The sequence below is a fragment of the Centroberyx affinis genome, unplaced genomic scaffold, assembly GCF_046629955.1.
Source record: "Centroberyx affinis isolate AG114_WGS23_722 - 3 ecotype Tasmania unplaced genomic scaffold, CSIRO-AGI_Caff_v1 ptg001814l_1, whole genome shotgun sequence".
In the NCBI taxonomy this organism is placed as follows: domain Eukaryota; kingdom Metazoa; phylum Chordata; class Actinopteri; order Beryciformes; family Berycidae; genus Centroberyx; species Centroberyx affinis.
Window position 1 is genome coordinate 197,013 of NW_027280200.1, and position 23,742 is coordinate 220,754.

The 23,742-nt window shown below is 42.0% G+C and overlaps 1 protein-coding gene across 1 annotated transcript in view; it reads right to left on the reverse strand.

Moving 5' to 3' along the window:
• Positions 1-23,742, reverse strand: part of ppp3r1a (protein phosphatase 3, regulatory subunit B, alpha a) — a 39,166-nt gene that overhangs the window by 8,155 nt on the left and 7,269 nt on the right. The window contains exons 2-3 of the mRNA XM_071529621.1: positions 17,116-17,155; positions 2,182-2,358 (exon numbers count right to left, since the gene is read on the reverse strand). Coding sequence (XP_071385722.1) covers positions 2,182-2,358; positions 17,116-17,155 — 217 coding nt within the window. The remainder of the gene's footprint in view (positions 1-2,181; positions 2,359-17,115; positions 17,156-23,742) is intronic.

The following is a 23,742-nucleotide window of genomic DNA, read 5'->3' on the forward strand; positions in this document are numbered from 1 at the left end:
ACTTGATATTAATTTGTCTATTTAGGGAGTTTTATAATGTGATGTCTATGTGTTTGAAGGCAATTTCACATGTTGGCATCGAGAAGTAACACCCAGAAATAAGATAAGATAAGAGAGTACTTTATTGATCCCCTTGGGGAAATTCCGGAACCTGACATCATTAAACTGCACACAGCACGCTCATGTTTACCAACCTGGTCAGTGTGTGATCAATTTATACCAAAGGAATGAGGATCTAACATCGGTGAGTCCAGTTTTCTGTGGATGCAGCGCTCGCAGCTGTTTTGTATTTTGCTCTTAAGTTTAAATTAGTAACATCCTGTGGGGGGAGAAGTGTCGGACACCAGAATTTAATTTTGGCAAAACAGCGTAAACCTATGGGGTCTCAATCAGGGAGGATGAGTCGCTCTTCTCTGTTGCAGCCCTACTGTGTGCTTCAGGCTGAAAAGACGGGTGTATTTTTACATTAAACTCTGGCCTAGTGCAGCTTTAAGACAAAGGACCATAATGGAGGTATTTCTGTGTTATCCTTCATGAGTTTTTTTGAAAGATTTATGCATTTTAAAATGAAATAGGAAGGCATATTCTCGAAGCAGAATGTTTTAAACCTCAAATCCTATCTTTCACGATGGAATAAACTATAAAACGATCACATTTTCCATATTCCATTCTTTTTCCAGACCTCAATTTCTTGACTGGATGTGAAAGTGTTCAATATGATGTATGCTGATAGTTGCGAAGCAATTTGACACAACAATAAATATCCCCATATGTGAAATTAAAGTGAGTCTGCAACTACATAAGATTTGTAGCCTTCTGTATCAGGACTCTTTTTTTCCCCCCATACTTTTCTGCACTTTTTATCCAATTCCAAAACTCTGCAAGAGCTGCAAATGATTGATTTTCCATGATTTTCAACACTTACATAGGAACTCCGGCTATGTGAAAGAATTGAAATTTTATTGTGATGACTTACTGTAAAACTATAAACAATATTGACCCCGCACCCACTTTGCGAAGCATTCCTGCTGTAGTGAAGAGTTGAGAGAGAAGAGACTCCGCTGGGTCCAAAGTCCCTGGTTATCGAGATGTGTTTTTGTTAATCACGCAGTGTAATTAATGTTTGGTCAAACTCCCAAGACAGCTGCATGTTCCTCAGCCCGGAGAACAATAGGCCTGTTTTACAACACCTATCACTCAGGGTTCGGCTCAGGAAGTGGATTGTCTTCACCGTTTCTTCACAGTATCTCTGGGCATTAAAGGTCTTTAATGACTGAGAACGAGGGGTCTGTCATTATTATAAGAATTCCACTTATCATCAACATTTTGCATTTATTGAAGTGAATTGATGCCGAACTTGCTATGAATGGCCTTTATTACAACAAATGAGCTTGAATCCTTTGTTGTAATAAAGGCCAAATCATTTCTCAAACACACCACAACTGCACAATCTGCCTAGCTGGAAAAGACATAAACATATGAGTAAAAAGCACAGATATTTATACAGTGTCATGAACCCACTAAAGCATTTTACAAATCTGGTTTCCAGGCTGGGCACCAAAAAACTGCAACCTGAGGCTCCTAAATCTATTTAAATCTACACTATAAACAAATCTTAATATATATAAATTCCGTAAGGCAATGGTTGTTCTGTGTATGAATAGAGAGAATATTATCAGCTAGAAATGAACAATAGGAAGCTACAGCAAAAACATCAGAGAAAACACACCGGATCAAACATCCACCAGAGGCACTGCTGTCAAAAAAACGTACAAACTACATCTTTCATTTTCATCCTTGTTTCATCAATCTGTTTCTGCACCAACGTCATCGAGACGAAATCCTGTACTTTGAACTTAGTTTCGGTGATTCGTATTATTCTGCATATTAATTCAAAACCTATTTAAACTCAGAATTATGGGTAAAAATGAAATGCTGATCACACGTTAGAAAGACCCTTTTTCGAGCGCATCAACCAGTGAACTAACCAAAGTAAAAGCATTTTCAGTGCACGATTATACTGTGTAAGTACGATAAAGTCGTGATCAATGTTTAGACCTGCAGTACCGTACTAACACAGTGTTAGGGTGTACTTATAATACTTTTCCAGTGAGTTTAGTAGACTGGAATACGGCTGTAAAATAAAGCGGTTGCCCCATACCAGCGGAGGGTTTTGCCCACCTTTGAAGTCCACCTCTCCGTTCCCGTCCGTGTCGAATATGTCGATGACCCTCTGCACCAGCGGGTTCTGTTGCAGCTCCGGCAGCGACATGAACTCCTCCACGCTGAGGGAGCCCGAGTTATCTAGGTCGAGTTTCTTAAACCTCTTCCCTAGCCTCTTAATCTCATCAGCATCGACTGGAGGAAGAGAAGACAGAGAGACAGAGAAAGAGAGAGGAGAGGAGGAAGTTACGGATGAGGCGTTGACATTTTCGGAGTTCAGCCGGCGTTCTTTATCCACGGCAGCGTTCAGCTCGAATTCCTAGATCGCTCGCATTGCAAACAAACAGTAAGGTGTGCAAGGGTCGGAGGAGGCATGGCGCCCCGACAACACTCCTGCAAACCCAGAATGATCGAAGTGCAAGGAAAAGAAGAAGAAAAACAGGACCAAGGAAACATAGAAGGGGCGTATGGGAAAGGGAAGCCAAGAAAAGCTGCAGTGAATTTGCTATAGCTCACCTTCGGGGCAAAACATTCTGATAAGCTAGTGGATATTTATGCAAAGTATGCATGCATATAGATGTCCTCACTAGCACCTGCATGAACCGTACTCATAAATTACAGTATCCACCACTGCAAGTAGGTCAAGGACGGCACTTCCGGGCCTGCACATGCCCGAGCTCACCGCACCGAGCTGCAGACCCACTGTAACCACGGTACATTTTGTTCTTCTCTTTGTGCGGAGAGACTTGAGCAATGAGTGCAACAGTAGAATAAGCTTCAGTTCCTAGATCGGCATCGTTATTTACGCAGCCAGTAGCAAGGGAGTGCAAGGGTCAGAGCCGCAGTGGCCTGATAACACCGCTGTGACCCTACATGACACAGAGGAGCAGGGGAAGTGAGAGCTGAGGAGAAAACGTGGGAGAGGAGGAGAAAAACAGACATGCACAGTACCAGTCAAAAGTTGGACACATGCTTCTTTATTTTTACTATTTTTCACATTTTAGAATAATAGTAAAGACATCAAAACTATGAAATAACACAAATGGAATTATGCAGCAATCAAAAAAAAGTGTTAAACAAATCAAAACTATCTTATATTTTTAAATTCTTTAAAGTAGCCGCCCTTTGCCTTGATGGAAAGGCAAAGGCTTTGGAAAGAAATTCATACATAGGCATCAACTTCACTATTTATATTTGTCTAGGAAACACATTTCAAGCATTTAAGCAGAAGCCTTTAGATCAGAATGGCTTTAAGAGAATGAAAATCACAGAACATGTCCACACTTTTGACAAATAGATAGATAGATATAACTTCTGCAAACTTACAGCATTTGTTGCCTGCTGTTTTACCGGTAGAGACTCGGGTCTTTCGTTCCCCTGCCATCACTAAACGGCCCTAGCTAGATGGCTGGTCTTCTGAACAATGGCAAGGGGTAATCCAGAAGCAATAACATAGCCAGTTGTTAATTACTATATAAGCTCATTCACACAGTCACGTGATCCCATGGGCCAACCGCAAACTACTACTGGGCCTGTTCTAATCTGGGGTCCTAAATGATGAAGGCTATCTATTAATCTTTACACATAGCAAAAGGAGGGAGGGAAGGAGGGAGGGAGGGAGAGCGGAAAGGGATGACAGATTTACAAGACTAAGAATACAGTTCAGCTCTATTCAGCCTCATTGATCTCCATGGGGCTGATTTATGGAAATGACAGGAAAAGATAAGATGCAGAAAGAATCTGTTGAAAGTAAGTTGAATGAACTATGAAGGGAGAGAGAGAGAGAGAGAGAGAGAGAGAGAGAGAGAGAGAGAGAGAGAGAGAGAGAGAGAGAGAGAGAGAGAGAGAGAGAGAGAGAGAGAGAGAGATGCTGCATTCAGGTTCTATCGGATTTACTGTAAATACGTGCTGCAAAACTATGAAAAACCTCCTAGTGGTAAATACAAGTAGAACGTGGGAATTTCCCAGTGTGTCAACAATGACTCCACCAATGTCGGCAGTCCAAGGTAGTAAAAATCTAAATATTAGTTATATTCACACCAATACAATCAACTCTACATATGTACATTATATACATTTGGATGTATACATATGTGTACATTATAAACATTAGGCGTTCCAGCAAGATAAAACACATAAACGCGTCCAACATGTAGCGAGTTCCCATTCTTCCAATATGATGTGAAGGCAGCAAGAGAGAGAGAGAGAGATAGAGAGAGAAAGAGAGGGAGAGAGCGAGGGAGTGAGAGAGGTAGAGAGAGAGCGAGAGAGAGAGAGAGAGAGAGAGAGAGAGACACAGAGAGAGAGAGACAGGTGTGGGTTGTGTTTTGGGTTTCAAGGTTCGGACATGCTGTGCTACATTAGCCCGATGACTAATCAGAAAACAGAGGGATGGTTGTGTGAGTGTGGTGGAGGAGTAGGGGAGAGAGAGAGAGAGAGAGAGAGAGAGAGAGGGAGAGAGAGAGCGAGAGCGAGAGCGAGAGAGAGAGAGAGAGACACTATCACAGTAGCAGATTCCTGTGCGCTGGTCATGACTGAGGAATATAGGAGTTAAGAGCTTTATATAATCTACTGAAGTCTACTGTCCCATTGAACTGCATATGAGGCTCTGTTGTCCCTGCACCATGTGACCATGTGCATAAGTATGCACATCGTACATGTGTTGTATGTGTTACTATGCAAGCTGTCGATACGCCTCTACACCACCGTTTCTGTGCCATGTGTCATTTATTGTACTAGGTGAATAAAGCAATCCTGATGTAATCCTCCTCTACAGGCCAGTCAGTATATTTAAAATGTATTCCAGTGTAAAATCACATACTAAAAATTGGCAATGTGACTGCAGTGATTATAAGTTTGGATCAAGATTTTAATGTTTCCTCAATGGGTATAAAGTTCTTATTCATCTTCATTGTGGAACATTAATACCAGCCACTGGTCAATTTTGACTGGCTGTTAAAAAGATCCGCTATCTAATTTAAAATACTAAAAAATAAATAAATAAAAACAATATACTGGGTGTTCCATTGTAGCTCACTTTAAACCTACATCTGCTATTTTTTTATTTTTTTCCAGGATTTCAAGTTTTTTGCACATAAAACTTTGACTCTGACCCATGTTGAATCTGTACAAAAGCACACAAACACACACACATACATGCAAAGGCCAATACTGTCTATGCCACAGGGTTTCTGCCTTGTGTACCAAGTCCACTAGGTGTGAGTTATCAGAGCCGAGCACACGGCTGTCCTGTAACACAAAACACTTCCTTATCAGCAGCCTCCTGTTTCCTGTTCACAGCCAGATGACACCAGCCTGGCTCATAACGGCTCGGTCTGAACAGGGAGCATCAGTCCTGCAGTGGCAGTCGGCATGCTGGGTTTTTACATGCTTTAGTGCCATGTGGGCACCCATTCAAATCAATGCAGTCAAAAAGCACATATTACTCAAGTTAAATCCCTCTGCAGCTCACGATACGATTCAATATGCGATATGGGGTTCACGATTCAGTACAATCACGATACGATCTAATAAATACAAGTTCAATGCCAAAAATCTTTCTAGCAATGGCATTGGCTTGCTAGAATGTAAACAACAACTTCAAAATGTCATTACCAAGCGTAAATAATGTAATTTGGATGGAGAGCTTGTGAAATTGTGTAAAATGTCCCTAATATCGCGATTCATGTTTCTGCCCCACGATACGTATTGTCACTTTTTTGTATTGTGATACATTGAATTTCAATATATCATCCCATCTATAATTGATACATTTAAATCATCAATTGTTTTGTGATTCAGAGTTGAGTGTTGACATTAGGGTTGCAACTAACGATTATTTTCATTGTCGATTAATCTGTCGATTATTTTCTCGATTAATCGATTAGTTGTTTGGTCTATAAAATGTCAGAAAATGGTGAAAAATGTCGATCAGTGTTTCCCAAAGCCCAAGATGACGTCCTCAAATGTCTTGTTTTGTCCACAACCCAAAGATATTCAGTTTACTGTCATAGAGGAGTAAAGAAACCAGAAAATATTCACATTTAAGAAGCTGGAATCAGAGAATTTTGACTTATTTTTCTTAAAAAATTACTCAAACCGATTAATCGATTATCAAAATAGTTGGCGATTAATTTAATAGTTGACAACTAATCGATTAATCGTTGCAGCTCTAGTTGACATACAACTGTAAAGACAGGCTTCTCCTGTAGGTTCTTGTGCTACTATGTACATAAAACAGCAATTTTGATTGATTAAGGTACAAGTCAATGCATTACTGTTTTAAAGGGAAAAACCTGCTGAAAGAAAGCAGGCTTTAGGTTATATGTTTCAACTGAATGATATAAAAGTCTATCAATGGTATATAAATTGATGTAACTTTTTATTTGTGTTTTTTTTTTTTTGGAGTGCCAAGGCAGGTGATACTTAATTCAATACTATCTTCTCCCTCCTTTTGAGAAGGTGTGGTTGTAAGAGGGAGGAGGACGGAAGGTGGAGCAATTATGCATGAGGTAAGGGTGTGTGCAAGGCATCTATGCAAATGATATTCATAAAGGTGCAACTGGTGCAAAATCAGTGATAAAGCAGTTTGTTATGTTGAAAATATCTCCCAGAAAAACAGTAGAGACATTTGCCCAAAGTGGGACAGTAAGCGCAGATGACAGATGGTGAAAAATGTTAACGAAATAAGTGGAACTGCACCAAACACACCGAACAATACGGCCAGCAGGGTTGGAGCTTATTTCACTTCCAATCGAATCAATTCAGGGACGTGAATTTCCTTCATATTGAAACACTGAAAACCTTCCAGCATGAGGAAGTTACTATATCCAACTGCAACACAAACCCCACATGCTGCAGTGGGGGTGAAACCAACCGCACACAATAACTGGGATCGGGGGATAAGGGAGAGTAGGCAGCTCTCTTTTTTGTTGGCCAATAACTTTATATAATGAAAAGGCACTTGTAAACAACAACAAAAAAAAACAGGATGCCACTCCATGTGTTTTCAAGCTTGCTGAATGAGAAATGAGGGGATAATTCAGATACTTTAGAAATGGAGAGCTCAGCTTGAACTTGAACCATGCTGAGAATCTGTACGGCTCAATAGGTTGAACATGGCAGCAACACAGACAAGGTTAGGGACTGGTTTCCCTGTGTAGCTCGACAGATAGAGAAGGGCACTAACACTGCCAGGGTTAGGGCTTACATTCCCACTGGGACCACCCATGATTAGGGATGGGACAATATATTGAAATTTAAAGCTACACTAAGCGATTTTTTCTGACCACTAGAGGGCGTCAGAAACCGCAAAACATTTTGTAAACACACAGCAAAGTTACTGGGCGACGGAAGCCCTTAAGGACAAACCGTGCATAAAGGCTAACGGCTAAAATAAACGTACCTATGAAGAAATATCGGCAGTTACCAGTCTCGCGTTGCCAGATTTTTCTCCCACTGAAGGTTACATGTCCCACAATGACAAGTGAAGAGGCAGGTCGCAAGTTTACTAGTTTAAGGGCATTTTCACACCTATAGTTCGTTTGCTCTGGTCCGAATCAGTTGATGAGTTTGTAAACTTGGAGCGTTTTCCCCTTGGTTCGGCTTCTTTTCACACGGAGAAAAATCCAAGCGAACCAAAATGCATCACTACAAACCATGTGAGAACGTTCACTCCGCTTATTGGTCAGATGTGTCTGGGGCGGGAGCAGGAAAGTAAATACAGGAAGAAGGTCCTGTGTTCTGGACTAGTGCACATTGCTATGCAACATGGAGCAATGGCGGAGTTGGCATTTGCTCATAACTGTTGTAATTATCTGGGCAATATACCAGGCAAGACTATACCAGCAGAATGCCGAATGCACTTCAAGGAAACGTCTTGAAAATGCTGTACTGGCTATACCTGCTATACCTGGCTACAGGAGCCGTTTAGCTCAAACTTGTGGAGTAAATTGAGTACACCTGGTGGTTGGGTCGGATCGAGGTCGGATCACGTTCCCACCACAAACGAACCGCTCCAGAGTTCGTTTGGGACCGGACCGAGACCACCTCTCAGTGCGGTTGTTTTGGTCCGCACCCGAGTGCGATTACTGTGTTCACACCTGCCCAAACGAATCGCACCAAGGTGGAAAATGAGCGCTCGCTTCATCGATTCGCCATTACTCGGGCCAAATTTGACAACAAGCTTTAGGAAAGAGGTGAAAACAACAACACAGCTGGCTGCGTGTGTGGCTGTTTGTTTATATCATCACGTCTCACCGAAATCTCCACACAGCACACGTTAGTTTCAGGATTGTTTACAGGGTCTGAAATCGCTTATTGCAGGTTTAATATATCGCAATACAAAAATGTGACAATACGTACTGTGGGGCAGAAACATGAATCGCAATATTAGCTCCATCTTATTCTGCTGTAGTAATCACAAATGAGACGGCTTGACCATCACAACTTCACAAGCTCTCCATCCAAAATACATTATTTGCACTTTTGTAATGCCATTTTTAAATAGTCTCAGAAATAAACATAATTCACAGTCAGACTTTGCTGTCATTGAGCTTTTATTTATTACATCGTATCATGGTTGTATCGAATCATGAACCCCATAACGCGTATCGAATCGTATCGTGAGATAAGCGTATCGTCCCATCCCTACTCATGATACTGTAAGGCGGATGTTAATGTTAACCTTTCACACCAATTCCCTGTCACCGTTTACGTTCCTTTTATTGCCACACAGCCAGGCCAGAGGCATTAGGCTGAGCACAGATGAAAAAAAGAAAAAAAAAAAAAATCACTCTGACATTTACAACACATAACAAACTCCAGTGCAGTCGCTGAGCGGGGAACATCTGAACGCTGTGCCCAGATCCCTCTCTCTGCTGCCTGAAAAAAAGTGGAGTTGCCAAGTGAGTAGGTACATGTATTATTCATGCTAGCAAGGACGACAGCTTCCTCACAGACCCGAGTCCCCTTCCCAGTCTCGAACCAACAAGCGCTGCGTCTGCCAGCATCACAGACCGACGTGTGACCAAGAGAGCCAAGTAAAAATGCGCTCTGGATTTGGACGAATGGCGAACGGTGACTTCTCCAACTTCGTTACATACGGCACTTGATGGAAACCGTAAAGGTCAAAGGGTACAGACTCCTGAATCGCATCATAGCCGGAGGTTTATGGCTCCTGAATACAGCCTCCATGGAAAACGCCCACTGAACTTATGTGCACAAAAATGATATTCTTTGATTCAACAAAACAACAATTTGAGTCCATTTAGAATGCATTTATTATGTTGCTCCTACACAAAGTTTCTTCAAGTGAGTGCAACAGTAAAATAAGCTTAAATTCCCTGGTGACCAACATTACAAGCAACCAATAAGGCTGCGTTCACAACAAGCATGTTTGGAGCGGTTCATTCAAACTCTGGAGCGTTTACTCCTTTAGTTTGGTTCGTTTGACTCCTGAAAATGTGAGTCTCAGTCCTCCAACAAGAGAACTGCAGTGCGGTTCATTAGGAGTGAGAACGTAATCCGACCAACTACAGGAAACAGCCCTAAACCACAAGGTTTTATGAGTGTTAGGAGACAGATGTTGACATCTGATAACCAGCAGTTACTCATAGTTGGAAAGCATATCAAAATGAACAGAGGGCAGCAACTTTGAGTCAAGATGAGGTGAAAGGATTCCTCAATATACGGGTCGAAGCTTCCTGAAAGAGCGCAGAAGAATACTGAAGCATTGAAGTCAGCGAGAAGCCGAGGAAGAAGGCGTTTCAAAGAGCAGTGGAGCAATGCCATGTGAAATTCAAGACACTACAACAAAAAAAAATAAAATAAATCACACGGACTGGAATCAGATTTGTTTTGACTTCCACCCACCACCAATCTCTAACCTTGCGGGATGACAGGTTACAAAAACTCCAAGAGCAAAGAGAGAGAGAGAAACTCCCAAGCCCAATAAACAAGCTACTTGTGAGTCCATGTGACTTTTTTATTTACAAGCCCTGATTCGCTTATAATTGGCAGCGTAAACCTAAACAAACCAAATACAAAAAAAGCAACTACTTGTCCACTATGGTTCAGACCAAAGAAAACAAACCGTAGGTGTGAGTGCGCCCTAAGAAGTGTCGCAGCATCTAAGCAATAGATGTGAGAAATATAGCAGTGTCCTGTACTGACCCTGTGTGATAGAAAAGAGCTGGGTGAAGACATACGAGACAGGGAGAAAAGGCAGACGGTGTTTTTCCCCCTCACTTGTGCATACAATTACTGAGAGAAGAAGAAAAAATAACGTTGCAGGAAAATTGTGTTAAGGGAAAACGACCCGATATCAAATCCAATTTTGCTATCGTAGCATCTGACAGCAACCCTTCCCTGAGAGGGCTGCACAGTTGTAGAGGCTCCTCACACTGCTATGCTAATGACTGGCTCTGAGGGAGACCCAATGTAACTGTGAGATGATTATGATAATCTCATATACTCCACCGCAGAGCACAACACACACACACATACACACCTCTCTTTTTCATAAATGCTGTATGCACCCTCAACTGTGTTACTAGGCAACTGGAACCCGCTAGCCCCCCAAACTAGCCCACACACACACACACACACACACCACACACACACACACACACACACAGGAAGGAAGGAAGGGAGCACATTCAAACAATTGCTCATATGGTGTATGCATGGAAACACATGCATATGCAGATGACATGAGCGTTTGTGTGTGCACAGGAGTCACACACACACAATTAGCATCAGTTTGCATTAAAAAAGCAATCATGCAACATCATGGCTGGCCAAATGGCTCTCCTTCTGCTCTACTGTCCACAGCCTGTCTCGCTCAGCCACCTTGTACTGTATGTGAGGTCTTGTTGTCCTTATATCATCTACTATGCTTGAATACTTAGACTGCTGATATTACAAGCCATCTGGAAATGTGAGTTGTGGATATGTTACTGGGCCAATGTCAGACAGACAGATTCCTGTGTGTTTACTGTTAAATAAAGTGAGTTCGGATTCTGGGAAGGGAAAACCTCAGAATTGCTCCACTGATTCTCACGTTTTCACATACCAAGAAAGCTAAAAAAAAATATATCACATCAAGTATCAAAAAGGAAACGGTTTTGATAACCATGATAACATGATAACTCTACCAGTCAAAATAAATATTTTCATGACACAGTTTTGAACACTTTGGAATAACCTCAAATGAGTGGATGTGTTCTCAACTTAATTCACTTGTTATGAACAGAAAAACATCAGCCAGCATTGATCCTGGGAGCCTTGTTTCCATTTTTTTTTATTGGTGCAGAAAAGAGAAAAGTGACAACTCCCATCAGCAGCCAATCACACACTACCATTACTGAATATTCCGCTTAATCACTGCAACATCATTAGTGCCACGGCTAGCAATCGGCTAGCTCAAGCTGGACCACAGACAGCAGCACAGCTATGTGGCTACCAGCCATGTGAACAGAGACTTTGTATCTGCTAAGTGCCACTGGCTTTTTCTCCCCGTTTTTTGTTTGTTAATTATTATAAAACACAATGTTCCCAAAACGTCATTAACGAATTTGTCCTCCTAAGCATTCTCTGCCCTCAACAGCTCATCCTGCACATTAGTGGAGACATGTGACTGCATTAACACAGCCAACCTGTACCGAGGGGGGGAGGGGGTGGGGGGGGGATTCAGGAAGAGAGAAACGCAGTTGGCAGGTTATAGTGATAATTACAGCCCAGTCTCTACTCTATATGGCACCACACACACACACACACACACACACACACACACACACAAGTAAAAAGGTGTGAGGGTGGGTAAACAAGACAAGGTTGCATGCACAGCTCAGTAATTACACTGGGAGGTTGACACATGACACCGTGCCAATTAGCATAATGGAGTTTTATTGAGCCAATGAGGGTGGAGTGTAGTCTAGGCAACATAGTGGAGGACAACAGTGGGCTACAGACAGATTGAAGATAACAAAAATGCTGCAGATCTCACTCTCAATTCATGAGCCGGTATTCAGAGAATGGCATTGTGTGTTGCATTTGTATAGTTGACTACAATTGATTCATTACATGGCCAGTCAGCTAGCTAAATAAACATTTGTAAACAACATTTGTTTTCATGGTTCTAGATGTTTAACACACAAGACTCTCCAATTTTTTTTAAATTAACCATCTCAGGCCATAGGATTGCAGTTTTCTTCATCCTAGAAACTCGCAACTTGAGAACTAATGTAATTAAACAGAGGAAAAATCATATGAAATTTAAGGCAACTGCAGAATAACAAATTTAGAGGGGAAATGCAGTGAAATTAGCTTCAAAGTTCCAACAAACTAAACTCTGAATTCAGATTGAGGGCATCTTCACGCAGTTTAACACCAGGTAGGCCAGTGGATTTTGGGGGTCTCCCAAAATAAATTGAGGAGGGTAGATATAATTCTAACTATTATGTCCTTGCATAACTTTGAACATCTAACAATACTGGTTTGTGCAGAAAGTGTTTCTAGAAAAAGCCATGAAGGGACATTTAAGAAGCTCAGATACGAGCGGCCGGATGACAGCGGCTTGGCCTTTTCGCTGTTAACATCAGGTAGACACAGAACACATCATGGTGAACCTGCAGCTCTGGAAATCAGGTCATTTTTGGGGCTAAAAAAAGAGCTGCGCACGCACACACACACACACACACACACACTCACTCTCTCACAGACACCAATTCTCTCTCTCGCTCAGTCTTATCTCATTTAGGCCACTGGTAAGAAGAGGCTGCACAGCGGAGTGTGTGTGCAGTAGAGGAGCTCCAGCACTCGGTGCATTAGTGTGATTGCTGTGGCTGCTCAGGCCGACACTAGAAGCATTCTGCTAATGTACAGCTTGCCTGCGCGGACCAAACGGAGGACCAAGCACCGTGTTGCGTATATTTATAGCCATGCCGTCATCAGAAAACCCCCAACCCACCACACCACACCCCGCCCCCCCGCCCCCCCACCAACTGAGGCTCTGGCTCCCGCCCTCAGGGAAACCCCTAGCAACAAGGAACTCCAGCGAGCCGCCCGCCGTTTATTTTGGGCGGCTGCAGACAGGCCTGCGATGGTTTCAGGCACTCTGCGGCGTTTCTGTGTGAGAACGTGATGCGTCGAGGGGGCTGCGTGCGTCCGTGTGTGCGGGGTGAAGAGAGCAGTTGAGCCGAGTGGGCGCGTGCATGCACTTTAACCAAGTGTGCGGTACATGCGGGTGTGTGTGTGTGTGTGTGTGGAGGTGTGTGTGCGTGTGTGTCTGTGTGGTTATGTGGGTCTAATTATGCACGCTCCCACAAGTAGGCCATTAAATTTTGCCTGATCTAAGCTCGGCTAAGCCAGCAGCGGTGAGACGCTGCATTGACAGGAGGATATAGACCCATCTAAAATCCATCCTCCAGCACACAGCGATGCCCTTATTTCCCAATCCATCTTAACAAGACAGTTCTTAGCGACATGAAGGAACGCACAAACTCAAATTCTGCACTGCACTTGATCCTTTCTGTATGTTAATGCTAATCCTGTGTACATCAACAAACTCAAGTGTCAAGAGCTGACTGATGGCGGGCACAGGTGAGTGGGTTTATGGGTTGCTGGTTTTACGTCTCATTTCAGGGGGCCAAAGGCTGAGGTGCAGCAGGGTGAATCTATCTGACCGGCAGACCAGAGCTAATTTCTTCTCGGCCAATGGCTGCCTGTCCAAGCACTTGATGAGCTGAACAGCTGTTCTGTCGGTGGAGGGTGAGAGAGACAGAGAGGGAGAAAGGCAAAGAGAGACAGAGGGAGAAAGGCAAAGAGAGACAGAGGGAGAGAGGCTGGCATAGTGCTCCTTTTGAAAAGCTTTCTCCAATTGAAAAAAATTACATTACAATTACATTTATTCTGAGAGGGAGATATAGGAGGGAGGGACAGTAATAAAGGAAAAAGGCCTTCGCTAAATCTGTCTATTGATTTAGTGATCGATTAGTTTGATATCATTGAGCCAATCGTTTTTTTTATCACACTGTCATGGTTTTTGTCTGAATCTGGTTAGAAATACTTTCATTACTGTTCCCTGCCAATAAAGCACTTTTGAATTAAAAATTTAACCGATACGCAGAGAGAGAGACGGAGACAGGAATAGTGAGAGGCAGAGAGAATGAGAGAGACAGACAGAGAGAGAGAGAGAGAGACAGATAGAGAGGTGAACAGAGAGAGGCAGAGAGAGAGACAGAGACAGAGACAGAGAGAGAGAGAGAGAGAGAGAGAGAGGGGGGGGGAAAGACAAATGGAGAGAGAAACCGAGAGAAGCTGTAAATATCCCAGACTGAATGCGGAGGTCCTTGGTGGGTTCAGGTCAGGGTCATGCATCCCAACCAACTTCCCCTGACCATGGTGGCATAATCCAGGGGTGGGTGGGGGAGAGGGGGGGGGGGGCGGGGGGGGGATGCCTGGAGGGCCTCGCAGGCCAAGGTCCTATCCCCCATGATGTTACAGTAGGACAAGCCAAGTATGGCGAGGCGGTATCCATGGCTCTGTCACTCTCAAACGGCATGGTGTGTCTGGTTTGGGTTAAACATACGCTGAGGGTAAAATACTGAGACTCACAGGTGAGCTGAAAACAACAGAGAGTCCAAACATGTAAACTAAGGTTGCTATTGTAGCTCAGTTACTCCCAGCTGACCTTAGGCCATCCATTATTGACCCAACAAGGCAAGCCTGCATTTGTGGGTGCATGGTGTACTTTGTCTACCTCCCATATAGAGGTCAAAAAGGCAGAGGCATGTCTTCTTGCCCTGGAGTCCCACCCATCTCCAGCTGCAGTCAGTGTTAAAGTATAGCTTGACATTTTGAAAGGCACCTGACACATTGTGCTGGTGGCAGGAGTTTCTTCAACCTGTCTGCCATGTGATTTGGGAGACACTTCTCAGACACTTCTCATTACATCATATAAATACTTTATATTAGGGCTGGGCGATAATTCAATATTATCGTTTATCGTCTTTCAGTGGAATCATATCGTGATGATATGAAGATATTTTAATATCGTGACACACATTTCTGCTGTCTAAATTGATGATGACAAGCAAATTTTACTTAAAAACTCTCATAAAATGAGGTATGGTAGGAATATTATTTGAATATTTCTGTTTTGTTTGACATCACACCTAACGTCACCATTCGGTTCAATGAGATGAACATTCATTTGATTATTTAACGTGATTTTGCATACATGAACCATATCGTGATATATATTGATAGAGAAAAATCCTTATGATTATCATGATATTTATTTCAACCATATTGCTCAGCCCTACTTTATATGATGTAATGAAAAGTGTGCTTTATAGCAAAATTATTTATATTTGTATCGATTAGATCCTCAGGAAAGACTTAAGATATGTTTCAGAAAAGGTGGATTCTATGTGGTTCACTTTATCTATAAAGCCTGGGAAAACGGTGATGCACCTGAGCTGGTTTCAAACTTGTGTGTGTTCCACGCAAACTGCAACGTGTTGGATGGATGTTTTGTCATGAATGCATGACACTGACATAAATTCAAGTCAAATCAAATATACTTGGATAAAGGGTGTGCCAAACAGTCTTCTTTTTTAATGTGTGATGATCACTTTAATAAAAAATCAACAGTGTCTTCAAATCAAACTTGTCCTTCAGTAAAATGCTTGTTAGCATTGTTAGCATTCTTCATTAAAACCAAAGAGCGCAGAAAGCACTGTGCTCCTTGATTTCAATGGCTAACTGAATGATATTTCAGCAAAATGGTAAAAACTCTTCATAAAAATGTGTGTGCAGGGTGAGAAAAAATAAATGTCGTGCTCAGTGATGGTGCGTGATTCAGACTCCGATATCCAAACCCACATGTACCGCTGCTGGTGTAGGATCGAGTCCCGCCAGAACCTTCTCTCCTGTGTCCACTACTCTGTCTCCTCTTAGCTTTCCCACTCTTATTAATGAAAAAAAAAAATGCAAAACGTAGTGCAGTACCCACTCACACAGTCCAGTTCAAGGCAGCACTGTTCAAAAATGATAATCCAGATTATTTGGCTACATTTTGTGATCATAATCATTGATAATTAGTCCCAATGTTTTGGGAAGCAAAATCATTTTAGTGCACTTTTACCATCTTATACCAACATCCTAACTATTTTCAACTATAGTTGGTATTCAAAGTGAAATGAATTTGTTTCTATAACGCCCAATTCTATGATCAACTGTGGAAACTAAAATCGCAACAATAATAGACAACCAACTGTGCAGCCCTAAAATCAAACTCAATCTTCAACAGTGATGACGATGGTGAAAGGTGATGAGGGAAGTCTAAACAGTGACATGCTCCCTGAGGTACACCTACACTAAAGGAGGGACCCTCGTAGTCTCAATGCTCATTAAAAAATATATATAACAACGGACCCCTTTAGCCTGGTTCATCCAAACCTCCAGTGTAAAACGTGACACTTGCATCAGAACGAACCCGTGAGAAATCCGCGTCTCTCGGGAGTTTTTATTACAACACGAGGCTGAGATATCAGGTGATTCTCTGCTTTTTGTTGATCTATCATCAGGTACTGAAGGGTGGGGGAGGTGGACAAAGAAGAAATATGAGTCATTCCTTAAGTTCTCCTGCTTCTGAATGCTCTGAAAGCTCAAAGATGTCTACTAGTCAGACATCTCACAAACACGACCGTGAACACAATCAAAGAGCTCCGCTATTCAAAAAATTCCACACCTACACTTACAAAATGATTGAGAGCAATAGATTAAAACAGGCAATGGTGCTTTTTAAGGACAGCAGGAAATGTAACTCCATGCCTAACAAAAATATAACACTTATCCAGACTGGGATCTCTGTGTTTTAGAACGTAATGAATGATGAACAAAATTTTCTTAATCATTTGAAAAGCCCAGAACAATAAAAATACTTACAATGTGAGCACATCTCCAGGGGGTAACTTGCTTCATTTCCCTGAAGAAAGAGAGAGACAGAGAGAGGTGTCAGCCACTGTTATAGCCGAAGACATTTCAGTAGCACGGGAACAGCATCAGAGAAATTATGCACAATATATATGAAGTTTCAGTAGAGGAACATTACATAAAATCTGTCAAATTGAAAAAAAAAAAAAAAACACGTTTACAGCTATAAACTAAAACGTTACAAAGAAGTGAGTGACGAGATGTTCTTACAGGATTGTGAATGAAGAACAACTACGGCTACGTTCACATAGCAGCTGAAAGTTTCCCAATTCTGATTTTTTTCCCCCTCAAATGTGACACAGATCTGATGTTTTCTAATCAGCTTGAACAGCAAAAAGCTGGATGGAGTTGCATTTTTCAATACCAATCCAGAGCACAGTGGTACAAAATTGGATCCTGAGGCATGCGACCTACATGCGACTTGTATTTGAACCGCTCAAATCGCAATTTGCCAGCATTGCCATGAGTAAATCTTACATCTTTCACCTGAGACACTTAATTTTGGTGCCCAGGTAGCTTAGCTGAGCGTTAGCATGGAGGACAACCAGACAACAATGGAACGAAAGCCAACTGGACAGCTTGATTGGTATTTCGCCTCAATTCAGTCAATCTTGAAGGCCCATAATGTAACCAAAAATGTGTTCAAAACAAATGGGAACAGTGTAGGTACAAAAACAGATGACACATCGTCTGATATTGTTACTCTGCTCACACTTATCTTTTCAACATCACTGTCGGTTCATATTAGTATGTGATGATTTTATCCAATGACTGTAAAACTAATGCAGGAGACGCTAGGCCCTATGATGGATTGGCACTCAGTATTATCCACTATGTAAAGTTATTGTTACTCTGTGCACACTTATCTTTTCAACATCGCTGTCAGTTTGCATTGGTATAGGAAATGGGTTACGCCTAAAATAAATACAGACAGTCATCCAACAGAACAGATATGAGTGGCACTTTGGAACTGAGCATGAAGGCCTGCAGTGTGAACACAGCCTTAGCCAGGGAAACATGTTCATGGCTTCATTGGACACTTGGAAACTTTGGGTCCAAGGCAAAAGTAATTGACAACCACTGGCCAAGGCCATATGATTGGTTATTTAACATGCCTTCACTCATGTGAATTTGATTAGCCTCACCAGCTGAACTAATACAAAAAGGTCACATTTCAGCCTGCAACTGGAGGAAAATAACTTATGGGCACAAGGAGCTGTGGTGGAGGCCAAAGACATGAGAGAACAGCTCATAAATAAGAACCTTTTCTTTCATTCTTCCTTCCTTACTCCTTTCTTTCATCAATTATTCATTGTATTGTTTATCTTTTGCTCCTTCATTCATTTTTCTTATTACTGTGTCTCCAAAACGAACTGCTTTCAGTTTTGGCACACGATCCGAGTTTGAGGCTTCACAAGGTTGAGGATGCAGGTTTGCTTCCAGCTCGAACCTCCGAGGGAACAGAGGGCCAAATTTCTGCAGAGCTGGCATTTCCCTGCTCTCAACTCCAAGGTGGGAGAGCTTTGTTCATTAGCTGACGGTGATTAAAACGCCTCTCGGTAACAGAATGGAAACCAAAAACTAGGGCTGGGCACTGTTGTAAATTTTTCCCTGCCTATACCAGTTCCAGACCTCTGAATACGATATCAACCCCAAACGATACTTTCTGCAGTACTGCTCTGTGCTGTGGGAAAGTGCACTGCATTATGCAAGAGGGTGAATTATTTTTCTATGTAACATTTATACATGTCAACCGTTTTTCCAAAGAGAATCAGGCAACGGATAGATTTTCTCAGTACAAATGCCCTTGAACAAGAAGAAAACATAAGTTCTTGTTGTATAAATCCAACATTTTGAAGCTCTTCCATACATTTTGAAGCTTTAAAATTGACTGCGATGACAAAATACTTTTTGCAATACCTCTCTTCTCCGAATGAAAGTGCATTTCATTATGCAAGAGGGTGAATTATATCCTATGCAACATTTATACATGCCAACTGTTTTTCTAGATAAAAATCAGGCAACACTGGATTGGTTTTCTCAGTACAAAATGTCCTCAAACAAGAATTAAATTTGAGTTCTCATTGTAAAAATACAACATTTTGAAGCTCTTTGATACCTTCTGATGCCTAGAAATTGATACAGTACCAACATGTATCTTTGGTATTGGTTTTGGCAATGGTATAAAATCTAATAATATGCTCTACTGATATGACTATTTCATATACAGTTCACAGTGGTTTCCTTGTTGGTCACGCAAAAACTGGCGCCCATTAGGAAAGCCAACAAACAATAGGACCTACTTGTGGTGAGCAGTGGCAACCTCTAATTTTCATACCACACACACAACAACAGGAATGATTCAGACAGGACAATGGAGCATTCAGCTATGTTTTGCACATTTACACATTGATGCCGGTAAAAACAGGCTATTGGTATTGGAGAATCTCCATGATATTAAGATCTGATACAAAGAACCACAGGTAACATCCCAGAGCTCAAAGCAAACCAAATTGGTATTCTGCCTTTTTCAGACAGACATACTAGAATGTTATATCCTTCCAATTGAGAAAAACAGATTTAGATCTCAATCATTTTATCCAATGACTGTAAAACTGATGCCAAAGAGCCCTATAGTCTATATTGCTCAGTAAAGATTGATAGCCACTAGCCAGTATCAGCCACAACTTAAAGTTTAGTACTACCTGTATCAGTACTGAAAATGTTGTATTGTGCATTTGTATGTACAGTCATAGTAATTTGTACTTTCTGGTTATCTTTAACTGTTGGGGTGGAGGGCATGTGCTAGGTCGTTGCAGTGCTAGAGTTACTGAAACAAAATGCATTAAGACCTTGACAACTGTGTGCAAATTCTTTCGTCAAAAACCAAAAAAATCTGTCAACATGAGGATTCCTCCTTTTCAAAGTCGAACATCCTCTGTCTAGACACTGTGGATCTGGATTCCTCAGACAGTCTGCATGCTAACGTGGCCGTCAAGTACGACAGCGCCTTGCTACAGAGGCAACAATTCATCTCACAGCTCACGATAGAAAATCTTTGTATTGTGTGTGGTATATTTGTACTGGGCCAATTACAATTAAAATGCTAATCTTTATTATTTTGCTAGATTGTGCGCTTACAATTACTAGTTTAGTTACGCTTGATGATTTGCAGCACAAAACTATTTTACTGTCCTTTCGGCATCATATATCAATATCTTTACTATTTTCCAATACAGCAGGCACCATAAATGAAAAGTAATGTTTAAATATAGCAGATATGCCATATTCTATGATTAAGATTGGAAACTAAAATGATGATAATAATGATTGTGTTGTAATAACTTTAGAATAACTTTATTTGTGTAGCACTTCTAAAACAAACCTTGCAAACAGCTTCACAATCAAGACAGAAACTAATATAAATATAATAAATTTAAACATACTAGATAAACAAATGTAACTGCATTGACATGACTATACACAATTAATTGTGCAGTCCTAGGACAGACACAAGCACAGTGACAGATTCCCCTACATGTATTTTTGTTGAGGGAAATTTGCAAAATACATCAGAATTGCAGTTAAGAATCCTCTCAGTAAAACCTTTCAGAACAAGTCTAATAGGTTACTATATAAATACTGACCAAGGTTGAGGTCAAGTTACTATTTGGACCACGCAAAGACAAAGAGTTTTTGATATCTGCACTTTGACAGAGTCCAAACATTTTGAAACAGCACCATTTTCTGTGAAGTTTTCAGAATCAATGTTTTATCAAACCCCCCTGAGGCTGTTTCCTATTTCCAAGTAGAGCCTCTCTTTCAAATCATGCATCACGCACAGCATCACTGTAACGCATGGGCTGTTTCACTGGAGCACACCATCCAGAGACACTGCATGGCGGTGTGGGGGAGGGAGGGGTGGGAGGGGGTGGGAGATGTAGTATTGGCTCATGTACAGCAGTCACATCCGCAGCCACCTCCCCAGCCTGGCATCCCATCCAACACTGCAGTGTCCACCGGGCCTCAATCTGATTGCTGGCAGAGCGAGCCTGAGTGCTCACATGGGAGCCAGTAAGGAGTTCCCTGTTCCAGAGAGATGGGGGGGGGCGGGGGGGGGGGACCTAGCTGACAGAGAGAGAGAGATGCCCAGGGCCGGCGAGCATTCGACCAGAATTATCCTGCAGCTCCATCGAGGAACGCTCAGGCCAATAAACTAAGACTGGGCCATTAGCAGACTGGCAGCCCGGGGGAAACATCCAGTAAACTACTGCAGCACTGCAAGATACAGGTCAAGGGGGGACTGGATCAAGGGTGCAGGACAGCAGGTGACAGCAGTTACTAGTCAATGAAAATTTGATTTATTATAAAATAAAGTGATTCAAAGGCACAACTAAGGAAGCATTCACATCAAACATGCTTGGAGCCGTTTATTTAAACTGTGCAGTGTTTACTCCTTTACTTTGGATCATTTGGTCAAGTGAGAACGGCATTTCGAACTCCAGTGGCACCAAATAACCGCACAGAGAAAATTTGTCTCTGTCCTCTTCTAAGCGAACTGTGGTGCGGTTTGTTAGGAGTGAGAATATAACCTGAACCAACTACAGGGGAGGACCCCAAAAATGCGCGATTTTGTGGGTAAAAGGAGACGGATGTTGACATCTGATAGCCAGCAGTTCCTCGGGTTTGGAAAGCATAACAAAAGGAACCGACTGATGCTCATATTCAGCTATTTCTTCATGTGTTCTTAACTGGTATGAACACCAGAGAAGGGAAATTACGGAAAAGCGTGCAGACAAGCTGAAGTCACTTGGACTGGAGTTAGATTTGTTTTGACTCCGCCCCTCCCCTGCTGTTAAAATCTCTAACCTGGCAGGACGAGAGGTCACCAAAACTCTGTCCAATAAACGAGCTGCTTGTGAGTCCATGTGACTTTTGTTTACAAGCCCTAAACGAGCTAAATGCGAAAATACAACAAAGTAAACTTTCCCCATTATGGTTTGGACCCTAAGGATATTAGTAATAGTGTAAGAAAGATCAGGAGTGCTACTCTCGTCTCTTGCTCAGTGGCACAAACACAGATAGTATATACAGTGATCTACTGAGCTGACTAGGAAGAGATACTGCAAGTTATGTCATCTTCTGGGTTACTGCTGGGCTAGCGTACAGCGGCAGCCTTACCTCAGAGGTGTTGTGGTATTTTAAGAGCAGTGAAGAGCAAGAGGTGACACAGGATTAGCCCGGGAGCGACTTAGCATTTGACTCGCTCTGATCTCGGCACGAGCGGCTGCCTCTGCTTTCCTGATATCGAATTCGACATATACATGGTTTTGCTCTATGGCGTGACGAGTAGAGAATAACACTAGCGCTGCCAGTTTGAGGGATTCAATTCCCCGTGTGGCTCAATGGGCAGAGCATGGCACTAACACAGCCAGGGTTAGGTGTCCCGTTGCCTGTAGCTCGATGGATAATGATAACAATGTGATACTCTATTGATCCCCGCAGGGAAAAGTCTGTTTTTGCTTGCTTCCCCGCACAGAGAGGACAGAGAGCCGGTTCAGCTACAGGACAGAAACGTTGGAGCTGGTAGGGATTCAATTCAACTTGCTCAAGGACACTTCAGCAGGGTGATTCTCGTCTCCAAACCCACTAGGCCTGCCTGCTGCATGGCACTAACACTGCAGTTTTAGGGGTTTCATTACCACTGGAGCCATTCTTACTAAAAATATATGCACTCAAGGCACTGCAAGGTACAGTATCTAATAAAAAGCATATGATCTGTTATACATAGGGATGGGACGATATGCTTATCTCATGATATGCGTTATGTGGTTCACGATTTGATACAACCGCGATACGATGTAATACATAAAAGTTCAACAAAGTATGACAACAGAATTATGCTTATTTCTGAGCCACAAGCCTTTCTAGCAATGGCATTGGCTCGCTAGAATGTAAACAACAATTTAAAAATGTCATTACAAAATGCAAATAATATAATTTCGATGGAGAGCTTGTGAAATTGTGATGGTCAAGCCTCAAGTCTCATTTGTGATTACTACAGCAGAATGTTTTTCTGCCCCACGATGAATATTGTCACATTTTTGTATTGCGATGTATTGTATTTCGATATACTGTCCCATCTTTAGTTATACATATAGTAGTCAGACCAGAGGAAACTGATATATGTGGCAAAATATGTCAGTGTCACCAGAGCTTTGCACCTATTGTAAGACCTGGGGATGGCTGCTGCATAGTGGCCAGTACCAGCTATGTAATGTCAAATAAAAAGCTGCATAAACTATGAACTCCAGTCAGTCATCATTATAAGGCATAAGGCAAACAACCTAAAAATTCACGTGTTTGTTTGTTTTCTCTATTGATGCTCTGATACCTTATTGATGATTTTATATCACAACAATTTAGCTCAGCTTAAAAAAGGTGGATAAACAAAAACAAAATGGTGGGCAAACGTTAGGTGGGCTTACCCTCCACAACCCGGAGGTCCGTTAGCTGTTAAGCGCTACCTGTAGGGTCCTGGAGGTAAAGCGACTTACAGCAAAGCAGATTTGGTCTTTA